The sequence below is a fragment of the Lotus japonicus genome, chromosome 4 (assembly GCF_012489685.1).
Source record: "Lotus japonicus ecotype B-129 chromosome 4, LjGifu_v1.2".
NCBI classification, from domain to species: domain Eukaryota; kingdom Viridiplantae; phylum Streptophyta; class Magnoliopsida; order Fabales; family Fabaceae; genus Lotus; species Lotus japonicus.
This window is the reverse complement of record NC_080044.1, coordinates 70,208,969-70,225,139: the sequence shown is the minus strand read 5'-3', so window position 1 is coordinate 70,225,139 and position 16,171 is coordinate 70,208,969. Positions and strand designations below refer to the sequence as shown.

Below are 16,171 nucleotides of genomic sequence, written 5' to 3'. Positions count from 1 at the left end.
AGTGGGGTGAGGTCTGGGAGGTGTTTATCCCCCAGAAAAGAGACAAAACTGGGAAAAGGTTCGGCTTCGTGAGATTTGTAGATGTCAGGGACCCGGAAAACCTAGGAAGGAGGCTTGATCAAATGTTCATTGGAGGCACAAAGCTGAATGTGAATACCGCTCGGTTTGAAAAGAACAGAAGGGGGAGCCGCTGACACAAAGAGTAGCACAAGGGAGAGATGTGCGACCAAATCCACGCAATCAACCTAAGAGGTCCTTCGCTCAAGTTGTCAGGAATGGAAGAGAGAAGATGGAAGCATGTAACAACGAGTCAGAGGAAGGGTGGAAACTAGAAACTATCATTGCAGAGGAAAATACAGAGGCTAAAGAGTGGCTTGGCAGAAGCTTGGTAGGAAGATTATATGACCCTGAACTAGCGAGCAAACTCCAAGAGACACTCATCATTGAAGGACACAAAACAGTCAAAGAAAGATACTTGGGGGGGGGGATCTGGTGCTGCTATCAAGGGAGGATAATACTGATGTAGTGGAAGCACTAAAGGGAGCGGAGGAATGGCTGGATTCTATGTTTGAAAAACTAGAACCTTGGAACTCATCTGATGTTACAGGCCACAAAGTTGCATGGGTAAGGTGCACGGGGCTCCCGCTGAATCTTTGGAGCAAAGACTGTTTCTCAAAGATTGTGACTCCGGTGGGGAGACTGCTGTCAATAGATGAGGGAACAAAAGAGTTCTCACGGGTGGATGTGGCAAGATTGCAACTGTGGATCTCTGCCTTAAACCCTATTGCCCAGTTTAGACTAGTACGTGTTAATGGCCAGGTCTATGGAGTCCGGTTGGTCGAGGAAGTGTCCAGCCCGGAGCAACACTGCTGCCACTGCTTAACCCAAGAGGATAACAACAACTCATCAACTTGTTCGTTTAATGGCTCCGATGCGGTGTCGCTCCCATCGGATGAAAACTCGGAGGTGGAGGCTAGGCGGTCAGAGGACTTGACTAGGTCAAAGGTAGGTAGCAAAGGGGTAGATGTCGGAATGGCGGCGACAGTCCTAGAAAACTGGAAGGAGTACAATGATGATACGTTGGGGGAGGGGATCGAGGGGACAGTTGTTGGCGGAGCTAAGTACTCAATCAATCACGTGATAGGTACGGGGAAAGGGAAAGTCAACGCAGAGGAAGAGAAAAGCCCAGAGTGCTTGCCTAGAACCGGAGAATCCCTACTGCTGTTGGGCCCTCAGGGGTGTGTGGCCCACGCCAAATCGGACCCTCTTTTGTCCTCTGGATCGGGTGAGGCCAACCCTATTGCTCTGGGCCTGACTCCTAACCCGGATGTTGAGGCCCACCCCTCTACATCCACTGGAACCTCTCAGGCTCAGTCGACAGAAGCTCTTGGCCGTGTCCCCTATAACCTTGCTGCCTCGTTTGCTCCGCTGGGTCTTGCTCCAGGGCCCTCTGATTCCAACGATCGACAGGGGGTTCTGGCTGGTGCTTCACTCCCACCCAGGGATAGGATCGTGTCGTCCTCTACGGAGAGCCCCGAAGCTGTCGAAGAAGAAGGTGGCTCGAGGCAGGAGACGAATGGCACTGACAAACAAATGACAAGAGCGGTGGAGAAGCGTAAGAAGGTTCGACAAATAATCCACTCCTTCAATAACTCTGTTACAGATTCAGAGGTTGGAAACTGCAACCGACTGTTCTGGCTCAAAGACTTGGAATCAGAGGCGAAATTCCTCTGGAAACTAGGTAAAGAATTGGGGGTCTCAGGGGATGGTGATGAGGAAGAAATAGTACGTAGAATGATTGACATGGAAAAAAGGGACTTCGAACGAAGAAAGGAAGACTGTGGTTCTGCAACTGCTGGGGTTGACCTAGGTGCTCCATGACTATTGTAACCTACAATGTGAGAGGGTTGGGGATTGGAGCGAAGTGGCGCTCAATACGAGAATTAATTTCAAGGGAGAAGGTACATATGATACTACTACAAGAAACTAAGCTAGAAAACTTTGACCAGAGAGCATGTGTGAGACTATGGGGAGATGTAAACTGTGAATGGAAGGCTATACCATTCGTAAATAGGGCTGGAGGATTAATCTGCATTTGGGATACGAATGCATTCAAGCTCCAAGACTGTGTGTTTGGCAATGGATTCATAATTCTTACTGGTGTTTGGGAACTGCAGACCCAAACCAGTGTGGTGGTGAACCTATATGCACCCTGTAATCTAGAAGGGAAACGGAGGTTATGGACAGACTTGGAAAACTGGAAACAAAACAATTCGTCGGCGTTGTGGTGCATAGCGGGCGATTTTAATGCAGTTCGCAGCAGGGGGGAGAGGAAAGGGTGTGCTGAGGAGAATGGCTATGGACAAAGGGAGATGGAGGATCTGAATCAATTTATACAAACCATGGAGCTAATTGACCTTCCTCTGCAACGCAAGAAATTTACTTGGATGCGCCCCAATGGAAAGGCAATGAGCAGACTAGACAGGATCTTAATCTCAAGGGATTGGTTGGAAACTTGGCCAGGGTGCACGCAATTGGCACTGGAACGGGAGCTCTCTGACCACTGCCCGATCATCCTCAAATGTTGTGATACAAACTGGGGTCCTAAGCCCTTTAGGACACTAAACTGCTGGCTCCAGGACAAGAGATTTAAACCCTTTGTGGAAAAAGTGTGGGGGGAGAAACGAGCGGAAGGTAGAGCTGCCTGTGTACTTAAAGAAAAATTTAAAGCACTGAAATCAGACCTGAAGACATGGAACAAAGAGATATTTGGTCACTTGGTTAACAGGAAAAATGAGGTTGTGAGAAAGATGGAAGAATTGGATAAACGGATGGAAGAGGATACCATTCAGGAGGATGAACTGCAGCAGAGGAAGGAGTTAATGGTAGAACTATGGAACATCACCAGGTCAAGAGAGTCCCTTCTGCACCAAAAGTCGCGAGTCAAGTGGCTGCAAGAAGGGGATCGTAATACAAAATATTTCCACATGTGTGTGAACTGGAGGCGAAAGGTAAATACATTGTCGGGACTCGAAATAGATGGCAGATGGATAGAACAACCGGCAGAGGTCAAAAAAGAAGTTAAGGGCTTCTTCGAACAGAGATTCAAGGAGGGGAATTGGCAAGCTCCAAGAATAGATGGAGTCCCATTCAAAACCTTATCACTGGAAGACAACCTCATACTGTGTTCAGAGTTTGACCCACAAGAAGTCAAGGAGGTTGTTTGGGAATGCAATGGGGATAAAAGCCCAGGACCAGACGGATATAATTTCAAATTTATACAGTCATTTTGGCATTTGATACAGCAGGACATACTCAACGTGGTGAATGAGTTCTACACTACTGGGAAGTGGCCTAGGGGGACAAATGCCTCATTTATTGCTCTTGTGCCCAAATCAGATTCGCCTCAAAATCTGAATGAGTATCGCTCGATTTCCCTTATTGGCTGCCTCTACAAGATAATTGCCAAAGTATTGTCCAATAGACTGAAGAAGGTTCTTCCCAATGTCATAAGTGGGGAACAATCCGCCTTCTTGGGAATGAGGAGCATGCTAGATAGTATAGTTGTGGCAAACGAACTGATACATGATGCGAAAACAAGAAAAAAGCGATCAATTGCGCTTAAGATTGACTTCGAAAAAGAATACGACTCGGTAAGGTGGGACTTCTTATTCTACATGATGAGGAGAATGAACTTCAATGGGAAATAGATCGAATGGATAAAGGGATGCCTAGAATCTGCCTCAGTATCTGTACTTGTCAACGGAAGTCCAAGTGAAGAGTTCTTAATGGAAAGGGGCCTCCGACAAGGGGACTCTCTTGCCCCCTTTCTGTTTCTCATTGTTGCTGAAGGAGTCAATGGACTTATGAAGAGTGCTGTTCAAAAGGGTAAATTTTCAGGGTACAAGGTGGGAAATCATGATCAGGTGGAGGTAGCACTATCTCAGTTCGCAGATGACACTATTTTCTTTGGGGACGCGACAATCCAGAACGTACAAACCATCAAGTGCATCCTCCGATGCTTTGAATTAATCTCAGGCCTCCGAGTCAACTTCCATAAAAGCAAACTGGCAGGGATAGCTGTGTCGGCCTCTGAGGTAACCAAGTATGCCAATTTACTTAACTACAAGACTATGACTATCCCCTTCATCTACTTAGGTCTGCCGGTGGGGGGAAATCCCACTAGGCTGTCGTTCTGGAAACCGGTGGTGGACAAACTAAAGGGTCGGCTCTCAAAATGGAAGCAAAAGACTCTGTCGTTTGGCGGGAGGGTGACTCTGATTGGCAGTGTGTTATCCTCAATTCCCCTATTCTTCCTGTCGTTCTTCAGAATTCCACCTGGTGTAATAAAAGTTTGTAGGAGAATCATGAGGACCTTCCTCTGGGGGGGTTCTGAGGGGCAGAACAAGCTGGCATGGGTTAGCTGGGAAAACGTCTGCAAACCTAAAGAAATGGGGGGCCTTGGAATAAAGACCTCAACACATTCAACCGTGCACTGCTAGGGAAATGGAAGTGGAGGATCCTATGTGAAGGAGACCGTCTATGGAGCAGAGTAATCAAGGCCAAATATAAGATACCAAGATTGGGTGAACAAGCAGTGGCCTCGGGGAATATGTACCCTTGGTGGAAGGATATAATTCGATGGTGTTATATGCAACCGAACGCAAACTGGTTGGATCAAAACATATCCAAGGTGTTAGGGAATGGGAAAGGAACAAATTTTTGGGCTGATAAATGGGTGGGAGAAGCAAACTTGGCTGCCAAACATATGAGACTCCATAGATTATCTGCCCAGAAACAATGCTGTATAAATGATATGGGTAAATGGGACGCGAGTGTGTGGAGCTGGAGATTTACTTGGAGCAGAGGACTACTGGAATGTGAACAACAATGGGTTGGAGAACTATTAGCTGACCTAGGAAATGCCCAGCCGCGCGAAAATGTAGAGGATAAATGGTGTTGGGGTGGGAATGTAGAGGGGATATATACAGTAAAGTCTGCATATGAGCAGATACAGAACTTGCTGGAAGATGAAGGAATGGAAGTGTATAAGCTGTTATGGAAGATTCCTGCCCCCTCTAACGTGTTAGGGTTTATTTGGAAAGCGCTACAGGGAAGGATCCAGACAAGGGCAAATCTAAGGAAGAAAAATGTGTTACAAACAGGTATAGAGATAAACTGCCCCTTCTGTGGATTGCTTGAAGAAACAACAGAACATGTGCTTCTATCTTGTGAGTTCTCATATGGAATGTGGAGGAAATGCTATAGATGGCTTGGACAAGGCATAGTGCTCCCTAATGACTGCCGGGCTCATTTCCTGCAACATGGCAGCGTCGGTTGGAATCAGAAACATAAGAGGGGAGCTTGGATAATTTGGGTGGCTGTCTGCTGGTCCTTATGGCTGCATATAAATGAAATAATATTCAGAGGGGCAACGTTAGACTCTGGGAAGGTGTTTGATTTGATCCAATTTCGCAGCTGGAGTTGGTTGACAGCAAAGTATGGAAGCTTCCAAGCATCCATGTGTGACTGGATTACAAACCCATCGTGTTGTCTACTATATCTGTGAAGGGACATCATTGTAGTGTAGGGGCTGGTGTTTCCTTAAGTATAAGGGGGGGTAATTTATGTTTCCTATATACTGGTCTTATGGCCTGCACTGTACAGGTTTCAGGCCCCTCTGTGCCTCTTATTATTATTATTATTAATAAACTTGCTTAACCAAAAAAAAACCTTGTTGCGTTGACACCAAATGGACCATATAGTTGCAAGCCAAATTACAATCTCTCCCAGTTTTTGAGCTTTGCTTCTCCCGATTGATGGAAATTGTAGCAAGTGTAGCTTAGGGTCTGGAATCTGGGCAGTGGATATTCCTAACCAGGCAGCACATTCATACCAGATTGACACTGATTCAGGCAATGTTATTCATTCATATGGTACAATACATATATACAATATATTTGCAATGAATACAATGATTTGACGTTCAAAAGCAATAAATAGAAATAGTTAATATATCCTACTTACTAGCAATTCATATTAAAGCATCAATCAGATCTGAAACATATCCCAAATTATAGCAATCTACATTAATACTCCAACAATTCACACATTCTCAACGCATTTTTTTCATTGCCTGTAAACCACCGAATTTAAGAACTCGTATTAAAGGATTTGATGCAAGTCCCAAATTACCTTTTAGGTCTATTTGTTTGCATGTGTAATTTTCACGCGTAAACAATAGCATTATAAAATTAGATCTTAAAATAATTTTTGTATGTTAATGATATTTTAAAATTAAATCTCATGCACTTGTATCATTTCAATTTTTTAATCACGAATGAGACTAGTCTTTTCAAAATGAGTTGGTATGTGATTGTGCATGACGCTTCTGGTCTGAGGCATGTTGAATCTGGTTTTACTAATGCAATATGCGAATGTTTGGATTAGGAAAGGGAGGTCGAAGATGGGTGCTCGTGGTGTTCTTCACCCTCTGACGTGGGGGACTTGAGTTTTGTGGATCCTGCTCTTGAGGTCCTTACCCTGAGGCCTCAGAAGTGGGGTGCCTTAGAGGGTCCTCGTGGGTGTCCAAAGAAATATGTCGTCATGGGAAATTTGGACACCCCATTATCTTTCCTTCTTCAGGCACTTATTTTACGCTTGCAAAGAAGGCTTGGATTTTAGCGAAAAATGCGGGCATGGTTTTAAATGGCACCAACGAGGATGCCATCTGTGGCCTTGAGGAGGATTTTAGGGAAAATTGGCTTGTTTGTTGATATGCGTTCTGCAAGTGCATAGAATGTCGAAGTAATATAAAAGAATGTCGAACCACAAAGATCGGGGAAGAATCGATTTACAAGAGCAATGGTTGCTTAAACCGGAAGAAAAGTAAAAACAATTTATAAATGATTGGTTGGTAGAGAACTTAGATTTCTGAAGTATGGAAGAAACAATGTTTGGAAGCTAGCATTTGAGTTAGCTTCGCCAAAACAAGTTATGCTTTAAGAAAACTGAGCTTATATGGAATTAAATGGAATTCTCTCAATTGTTGATATAGCTTATTTCTTTATGTGTTGATTCCTCAACTCAAAAAAGAGCTTTCAATAGATTTCACCAGTCTGATTTCTCATCACCTATGAGAAATCTAGTTGAAGATTAAGTTCATTTTAGTTTAAGTCATCAACTACTAGTCATTGCTCTTATTCCTAAGGTGTAAAATGCTCTAATAATTCCAATCTTAGGTCCCCTATTCTAAGCCAAACTTCCATTTGTGCAAAGAAAGGTGTTGACCCGGGAATATAATAATATTTTTGTTGGTCTTTTATTTTATTTTTACTTTATTTTCTGAGTTTTAATTAATTTTTTGGGGATTTTTATATAATTTTTTGTATTTTTATTTAATTTAGGATTTTATGAACTTTTATGTTGATTTACTAGATTTTTGTAGTTTTTATCTATTTTTAGTTAGGACTTTTTAAATGATTAATTTGGTTAGGATTTAGTTTGTTTATTTATATATTTTATCTTATTTTTAATTAAGGTTTTTTTTTTGAATATTTATAATTAAGGTTGATTTCAGGAAAATCAGAAAAAGTGAGCTGATCCGGTGCTGCTGGTCCACATAGCTACCATGTGCCTGTGAGAGATCTGGCGGCTGAATTTTCTGTACCAGCCATGTGACGTCATCATACCTGAGGTCCACCATAAGGCCATGAGCTGCGAGGCGCTGGATTTTACCTTTATAATGTCTTCACCATTGGAGAAGCGACACGTGGCACCACTTATGGTGAGAGAAGGTCACGTGAATAAGAAGAAAAGGTAACACGCGGCAGCCAATGAAAAGGAGGAAAAGGACAAAAACAATATATATATTGGGGAACGTGATCAGATATTGTGAATAATTTATTTGATGAACTTCCGCCGTAGATACTGAAGTATCTGGTTTGACTCTTTTGATCTTATATTTTGACATAATTTTAGACTCATAAATTCTAGTTTTATTTATGAATTTTTCATCTTGTATCATTGAATCTTTATGCATGAAGATTAATTCTGCTATTTTGTACGCGATTGAGAAATCGGTAGAAAATATGGATCTGGTGAGGAATTGACTAGGAACGCCTACGCCTTAGAGATAAGGGTAACTTCTAGCTGTGTTGGTTAGTAATTAAATACTTTAGTTCTCCAATTAAATTCGTCTAGGAACTAAGAGATTAGAGTTAGCAGTTTAATTGGAAGTTCTGCGTAATTAAGATATTATCAAGTAGAAAGTAAGGCAAGCACTATAAATAAGTAAAGTAATTCATAATTAGTCTATTAAGAACATAAGAGAGATTGATAAAATCCTACCCCAGGTATTTCCCCTTTTGATTGTTTTCAATACTATATACTTACTTTTCACTAAATTTTGCAACTTTAAATTTAATAGGTTAGATTGCTTTAGGCAACCACAATCCTTTTTTTTTTTGGTGAAGGCAACCGCAATTCTTGAGTTTGATATTTTATTGCTATTTAATGAATATGTACACTTGCCTAGGAGTTATCAAAAGTTAAAATAACTTGCATGCATTTCAAGCTAATATTATAACACGGAACATGAATTCATAGAAAAAAACCTTATTCAATATAAAACTTAGAAGTTCAAAACATAAATAAGTAATTAAGGGATCCACATCTCAAATGCTAAAAGAAACTTAGTCAAGCATGGCTAAGGTAAACATAGTTTCTAACGTGAATAATAGCGTTAGAGAAGCTCCAAAACACCTTACACAAGCTTTAACTTTAGAAAAACTAATATAGAAAACTAAAATGACAAAGTTCTATTTATAGGCAAACTAACTCGCACAGGCACGCATGTGCGTGCAGCATGGTGCATGCACATGCGTGCATCAAAGTCCAAAAGTGTGTTTGCACGCATGTGCGTGCACGCAGATGCGTGCCTTCCCTCCCAGAATGCCAACAATCTGACTCTGCACGTGCACGCACATGCGTGCACATTTCGCTAGACAAGTGTCTTCAATTCTTCAGCTCATTTTTTTCATTTATTGCTTTGTAACTCTTCTCCAACAGTTATTTTGGCCTCAATCCTCACTTCTGAAACCTCCTTGCTCTAACTCTTCATCAACCCTTGTAATTCCTCATCAGTAAGATTCATCGGACAAGAGAATCCTTCCTTAAAGTGCCTTTACTAAGGGCTGCACATTGAACACACATTAATTCATTCTTTGTAACCACAAACTCCTAATCTAATGCAGATTATGCCATGAAAGTTCAGGTTATAGTTACAAATATTCCTTCTAGTTATGTCCCTAATTGCTCTAACATTCTAGACCAAGGACTTAAATGTAAAAAGACTTAATACTAAGGACTAAAATGTAATAACAGACTCAAAAAATGACTATAAAGAAAATGATGACTCTAAAATACAAAAAGACCTAAATGAAACTAAAGACTCTAATTAATTAACTGAAAGGATAATAAAACCTAAGAAAAAGATAAGAAAACTAAGGCAAAAATACCATATAAATTCCTATCATCATTTGTTGTTAGGGTTCTTTTTCCCTTCTTGTTTTGTTGTGAGGTTTTCTTGGGTTTTTTTTTTTTTTGGTTTTTGGTCTTTTGTTTTAGGCTAAAAAGCACTTTTGGCCCCTGATGTTTCAAGTTTGTGCAAATTCTGCCCCTACTCTATTTTTGTCGATGTTTCTACCCCTCATGTTTTCAAACAGTGCACCGTCTACCCCTCCGTTAGTCAGACAATAAAAAACTAACGGAATAAGCTGATTTGGCTTTTTTTTTACATATTTTTTTGACCTGCCACGTGGAAATTACAAGTGAAATTGGAAAAAGGCGGCATGGGAGATTCAAACTCAAGACTTGTAAGTAGCAAAACATGCATTTAACTAGTTTAATTACATACATAATTGATATATACATCAAGCAAATTCAATTTATATCATTTCCTTGATCATCATCAACTTCATATACTCCTCTTCATCTGTCCAATCCACTCAGGAACCTCTCCTGAGAAAGCCTTACTAACGGAGGGGTAGACGGTGCACTCTTTAAAAACATGAGGGGCAGAAACGTCGACAAAAATATAGTAGGGGTAGAATTTGCACAAACTTGAAACATCAGGGGCGAAAAATACTTTTTAGCCTTTGTTGTTTTATGGTTTATGTAAAATTCAAACATTAGATTCATAATTCTTTAATCTCATGTGTGGAGTAATAACATCGCTCTTGATTGCTTTACCATGAAATGCACAAAATTTATCTTGAAGATCTTATGTCTTAACTTTTCTTGGAACTTAAAGTTCATACTTCCTTCATCCAAAGAGTATAATTCTAGTCTGAAGAACGCATAATCCAAAGAACATATAGCCACTCAATGAGAGAATCATTAAATACACTTGGTGAAGCAAGTATGATCCGCTGAAGAAGCTAGAGAAAGGTCTAAGTAATAAGTAGCTTGAGGAGAGGAGCTAGATTATATCACGTGAGCTACAAAAGACATGTTGAATAAAGAATAAAGTGAAAGTACAACGTCATAACAACTGACATGAGACAATTATCTACCAACTCCAACCTTTCACTCAAAGAGAAAAGATCCATTGCGCGAAGACTATACCTACCTCTTGGATCACCTTTTTGAAAGTCTTCTTTGAAGCAAAGTACAGTAACGCGGAAAAAACATTAAGTGCAAAATAGATGACTGTTTTTACTATGGAAGCCTTGGACGGTCAAGCATCATACGATGCAACATCTCTCGACCTAAAGTGAGAAGTATAATAAAAGGAATACTTGAAGAGTTGAAATAAAAAAAAATTCTTTTGATTCTCTCAGCATTTAAAAAACAAGCGAAAAAGTCTTAAGAACTCCTTTGTTCAACATCATCAGAGCACATACAAGTCAAATCATTCTCTAAAATACTCTTGATATTCTTTAGTGTCATATCTTGTACACACTTGAAGAAGAGTAGTTTGATCATAATCTTTCTACGTAACTCTTTGTGAAGAGATCTAAGTATAAGCAAAATCCTTTTTCGAATTTGGAAGAAGTCCTATAAAATATTTATTTGGGAGAAGTCATGTCGAATACTTGTTGAGAAGTTTTTGAAGGAGAAATTCTTGATACTTGTTGAGTGAAAAATCTTGGTGGATACAAAGGCCTGGACATATCCCATCGTTTTAGGGTGAACCAGGATAAAATATCTTATATGGTTTTATGTGTTTTAAGTTCTTTATCCCTCATATTTATCCACTGCATCATAACTCTTTTGTGAAAAGATTTAAGTACTTATATTTGCTTGAAAAAGATGTTTAAAAATGTCATTTTTACAAGACACAATCCAACCCCCTCTTTCTTGTGTCACTTCATTATCTATCACTTTAGTTATTATTCCTCTCTTTTTGTTCACTTTTGTTGGGGTGAGTATTTCCGGTGGGCTTTCACTTTTGTATTTATAACCTCTTTGTTCTCCAAAAATAACTCATATATATATATATATATATATATATATATATAATGTAGGTTTTAAAATAAGAGAGGAAGTAAATATAATTTAAGCTTCTTTAAGAGAAGGGTGTGTAGACTTTGAAATAGGAGGAGATAAGAGTGTAGTTTAAGAATCTCTTTAGTTAGGGAGAGTAACTTACTCAAAATAAAACTAGCAGGATAGTGGCAAGTTATTTTTTCTTTATTTTTTGTTTAATTTTATTTTCTCACTTTCAAATAATAATATGTTTTTTTAATCTATGTGTTTTTACATTTTGGAATTTTTTTTATTAAACCAAAAAATATTAATAAAAATATCTTAATTAATAACTTTACTTAGGCTTTAATATTGTTTGTACTCATTTCTTTTTTCATTTTTTAATTTATAAATGTAAAATTTTAATTTTCTTATATCAATTGGTTTTTGGAATGACCCACTACTTAAACAATGTCTCGTTGGTTTTTCTCTTGTAACAAAAAAACAATGTCTCATTAACTTGGCGCACCGATGAAATTAACTATTAGTGTGAATTTTATGATCACTAGTGTTTTTTCACCCGCGCGATGTACGAAGAATATGTCTATTGTATTTGATACATCAATTAATACCTTGATTATTAAAAATATATTAAATAACGGATGAAATAGAAGAGTTAGAAATGCTAAGCAAAGTGGACATAAAAACTTCTCTTCTAAGCCTGATTGAGATCAACAGGAACTTGTTTCACATTCTTCGTGAATATGAAGACAATAGCACAAATCATAGATATAAGAAATTACCAGCATATTAAGAACAGATGAAATATAAGAGCGTGCTATATAAGTGAAATCATAGACTAAAGGCTGAAACTGATGCAGGATCATTGTTTTTAAAAACTTGTATTTAAAGTTTCTTTAAAATAGACATTCTAATCTCATACTATCAAATAAAAGTCCGGGCTATACTTACATATAGATTTTTGATTTAACAAAGTTCCAATCTAAGGTTTATAGGTTTGAAAAATTCAAAAGGTTTCTTTAAATTCACTTAGTTTAAATATAATATTTAAACTACAAGAAAACAAATAACATTCATGTATAATTAAATTTACTTGTCATTAGAGTCTCCATTCCTCTCATAACTTAATTGATAAGACCACCTAAACCATGCAGCCTAAAAAGGAAAGTGCAGAAGATGTAAGAAAGGGAAGTGCAATACTCGTACCTAAAACCCTTGCACAAAGTTTTACAAATAAAGAAATGGAAAAAAGGAAGTGCAATACTTGTATCCAAAGGTTTTCAAGTCAGAAAAATACAGCATGAAAAAAATACAACAGGGAAAAGAGATGAATGCATTCAGTTGTTATCCACTGACTGAATGCATTCGGTTGTTATCCCATTTGATTTTATTTAAAATTTAACATAATATCAATCAATAAAGAGATGATAAACTCATGTATCCCTTATTCTTAAAAGAGAAAGAATCAGTAAATAGCCCATAAACTTTTGTCTAACCATGCACATCAACAATAAAATCAACTTATGGTAGTAAGTGCAGCATTGGGTGTTGCTGATGGTAAATCACCTGGACCCTAAACATTTGACAGAGAAAAGAAGTGTCAAACTTTCATTAACAACATCAGTGAACATATTTTTTGGTGCAGTAAATCCCAAGTTCAAATATTAAGAATATTTAAATTCATGAAATACATAATTAAATAGATTTGCAATACACTAAGTAACTAACCGGGGCCAGCCGCTCCTCCCTCATAGCAAGCTTCCTTGGACTTGTGAATGCTTTCCATTAAGACTCGCTTGTTCTTGAATACATTACCCTTCACCTTCATGTACATATTATGGTACATGTGTTTGTCAATTTTCATGGATTCCTTGTACTTACAGAAGATTCCTCATACAAAGTATTTTGGTGGGAAGCCTTGCCTTTCTTGTACCCTTACGGTTACATATTAGTATTTAAAGGTTAACATTATAATTAGAAAAATATCTCCTCCCAATACTAAAAAACCACCACATAACCATTCATTATATATGGCTACCCCTTGCAGACATGTAGTATCCATACCTATAGCACACAATTATTACCCTATTGTCTCAAATGGTAAGCAAATCAGGTAGAACCTTGTCAATTTTCAATGAGTAAATGTCTAAATGATTAAACAAAGTCCATGACAATAGTTCCTAAACATGCATAAACTACAAACTGCCTGAAACTACACTCGACCAACAAATTAACAGATCATGGGTTGAGATTAACTATAGAGTAACAAATAAGGTATATAAAGTTGGAAATAAATACTATATCCAGAGTGGCGTCCCTTCCTCTTACCCTGTTATTAGGCAAGACAAAGATGACCATAAGATGACTCAGAAAATACCTTCAAAGTTTGAAGCCATAGACAATGAAAATCTAGATCTCCCTACAACCAAAGCAATATAAGCATTGTCAGGTAAGTTCAACATGTCAATAAAACAGAAATCAAGTAGAGAAAGGGTTTGGATTTCATCACTAAAGCAATTAACAATAAATAAATAATAAGATAAATTAAGATAAAATCAAGAAATAAACAACTTAAATCCTAATCAAATCTAAAATTTAAAAAGGTAATAAATAAAGATAGATAAAAACTACAAAAATCTAGCAAATCACAATAAAAACTCATAAAATCGTGAATTAATTAAAAATATGAAAATTCAATAAAAATACCATAAAAATTAATTAATACTCTAAAAATAAATAATAAGATAAATTAAGATAAAATCATGAAATAAACAACATAAATCTTAATCAAATCTAAAATTTAAAAAGGTACTAAATAAATATAGATAAAAACTATCAAAATCTAGCAAATCACAATAAAAACTCATAAAATCTTGAATTAATTAAAAATTCGAAAATTCAATAAAAATACCATAAAAATTAATTAATACTCTAAAAATTAATCAAAAATAAATTAAGATAAAATCAAGAAATAAACAACATAAATCATAATCAAATCTAAAATTTAAAAATGTATTTTTTTATGAGAATTAACCTGATAATGACATGTGGAATTATTTTATGAGAATAACACGTCACTAAGAATTAACGTGAGAATGACACGTCACTAAATCAGCCTGATGGAAGTTCTTCTTTTCTAATATATATTAATATTGATGATATTGATGATTAGTGGGCCTAAACACCCTTAAATGTGCTAATATGATATTACGATACTCCATGATGTAAGTATATATATCGTTATTTTTTCTTAAATGAAGTTCTTTAATAAATGAAACTAGAAAAAAGATAAAAAAAAATTGAGCTATTAGTCTAACATGAAAATAAATGAAATATATATACTAGAATTTGTTAATTTTTATTCATAACTCGTTATTTAATTAAACTTGTGACATACAATTTATTGATTTATGATTTCTTATTCCATGGATAGCGTGTTAATACACCTGCTAATGTACCGCCGCTCTCACTCGGGTTCCTAAAACATGGTCCTTCTTGCTTTATAAGCCAAACACACTGATCACAAAAATCCCTTGTTGCTATGAATATATCAAACCATTCAGTGTCATTTTGCCACTGAAATGTACCATAGAACTGTGTTACACCAAAAATAGCACGTCTAAAACCCCAATCAAATGATTCACCAGGATGGAGAACGCGCATTTCAAGATCATCATCTCCAGATTTGATGTGAATGGTTAGGTCCAAATTCCCCTCCAAAGAATTTACGACTGTCACATGTGTTTTTGGAAAAAAACTAAAATCGGTCATGGCGGTTGTCAACACGAACATGCATAGTAAAAGAAAAATATTTGTAAATAGATCCATTTCACTTTGATGAACCATTTGTCAGTCATTATATTGGGAATTTTATTATATATAGATCATTCTCTCATCCATTTGTCTGAGTTTTACATTAATATCAATGCTTAGTAATTATTAATGACCATTATATTATTATCAGCCCTAAAAGTTATCATATAAATCCATAATAAATATTAAATATTATTAACTTGTAGAAAATATGTACATATATATAATCTTGAATTATAGAAAATACTATTCATTAATTATAAAAAATATACTTTATATAAATAAAATATTTATATTTTAACTATTATCAAATTGAAGGGGGGAAATTAATTAATATTTTTCATATATGTAAAATGCATAATTAATTTTAATTCTTCAACAAAAATATTTTATAAATAATTTTTTTATTTTTATAAATAATAGGTGTAATATTAATTCAAATTTATATGCATATTATTATAAAAATATTAAATATATTTAATGATGTAACTAAACTGGTGAATTAAGTTTTAAATTAATTAAGTATTTAATACGTATTAATGAACATTTATTATTAAATTTAATTTTATAATATGTATAACAAATATTTACATATTTATTACAACTTGAAAAAAAATAACATGAACTTTAGAGGATTCTTATTATTTATTAATGTTAAAAAATTCGTTTATAAAATGTAAAACTAAAAATAATTTGATCTCTCTGAAGAAAAAAAATATCTTTGTGGTCAGGGATATCACTACTATATCCCGAGGCAAATTAGTCACGTGAGACATCTTTCCCTCGTGGAAATTTGTGGCCAAAGGACAAAAAAAAAAAACTAAAAATAAAAAATTTAAGTATGAATTTCATAAATGAAAAATTGTAT

General features: G+C 36.4%; 1 protein-coding gene across 1 annotated transcript; it reads left to right on the top strand.

Annotated features, from left to right (window-relative positions):
* Positions 1-3,788: 3,788 nt before the first annotated feature.
* LOC130713262 (uncharacterized) lies at positions 3,789-6,684 on the top strand. Its single transcript, XM_057563047.1, has 3 exons — positions 3,789-4,158; positions 4,503-5,383; positions 6,451-6,684. Exons 1-3 carry the CDS (start codon positions 3,789-3,791, stop codon positions 6,682-6,684), a joined length of 1,485 nt encoding a protein of 494 aa, XP_057419030.1.
* The last annotated feature ends 9,487 nt before the right edge of the window (positions 6,685-16,171 follow it).

What these genes read in the sequence shown, in the direction of transcription:
- LOC130713262 (XM_057563047.1), top strand. Translation starts at nt 3,789, where the DNA reads ATGGAAAGGGGCCTCCGACAAGGGGACTCTCTTGCCCCCTTTCTGTTT. An exon ending in TATCCCCTTCATCTACTTAG is followed by an intron (nt 4,159 to 4,502) that starts GTCTGCCGGTGG and finishes GTGCACTGCTAG; the next exon opens with GGAAATGGAAGTGGAGGATC. An exon ending in CTTGGATAATTTGGGTGGCT is followed by an intron (nt 5,384 to 6,450) that starts GTCTGCTGGTCC and finishes TGTTTGGATTAG; the next exon opens with GAAAGGGAGGTCGAAGATGG.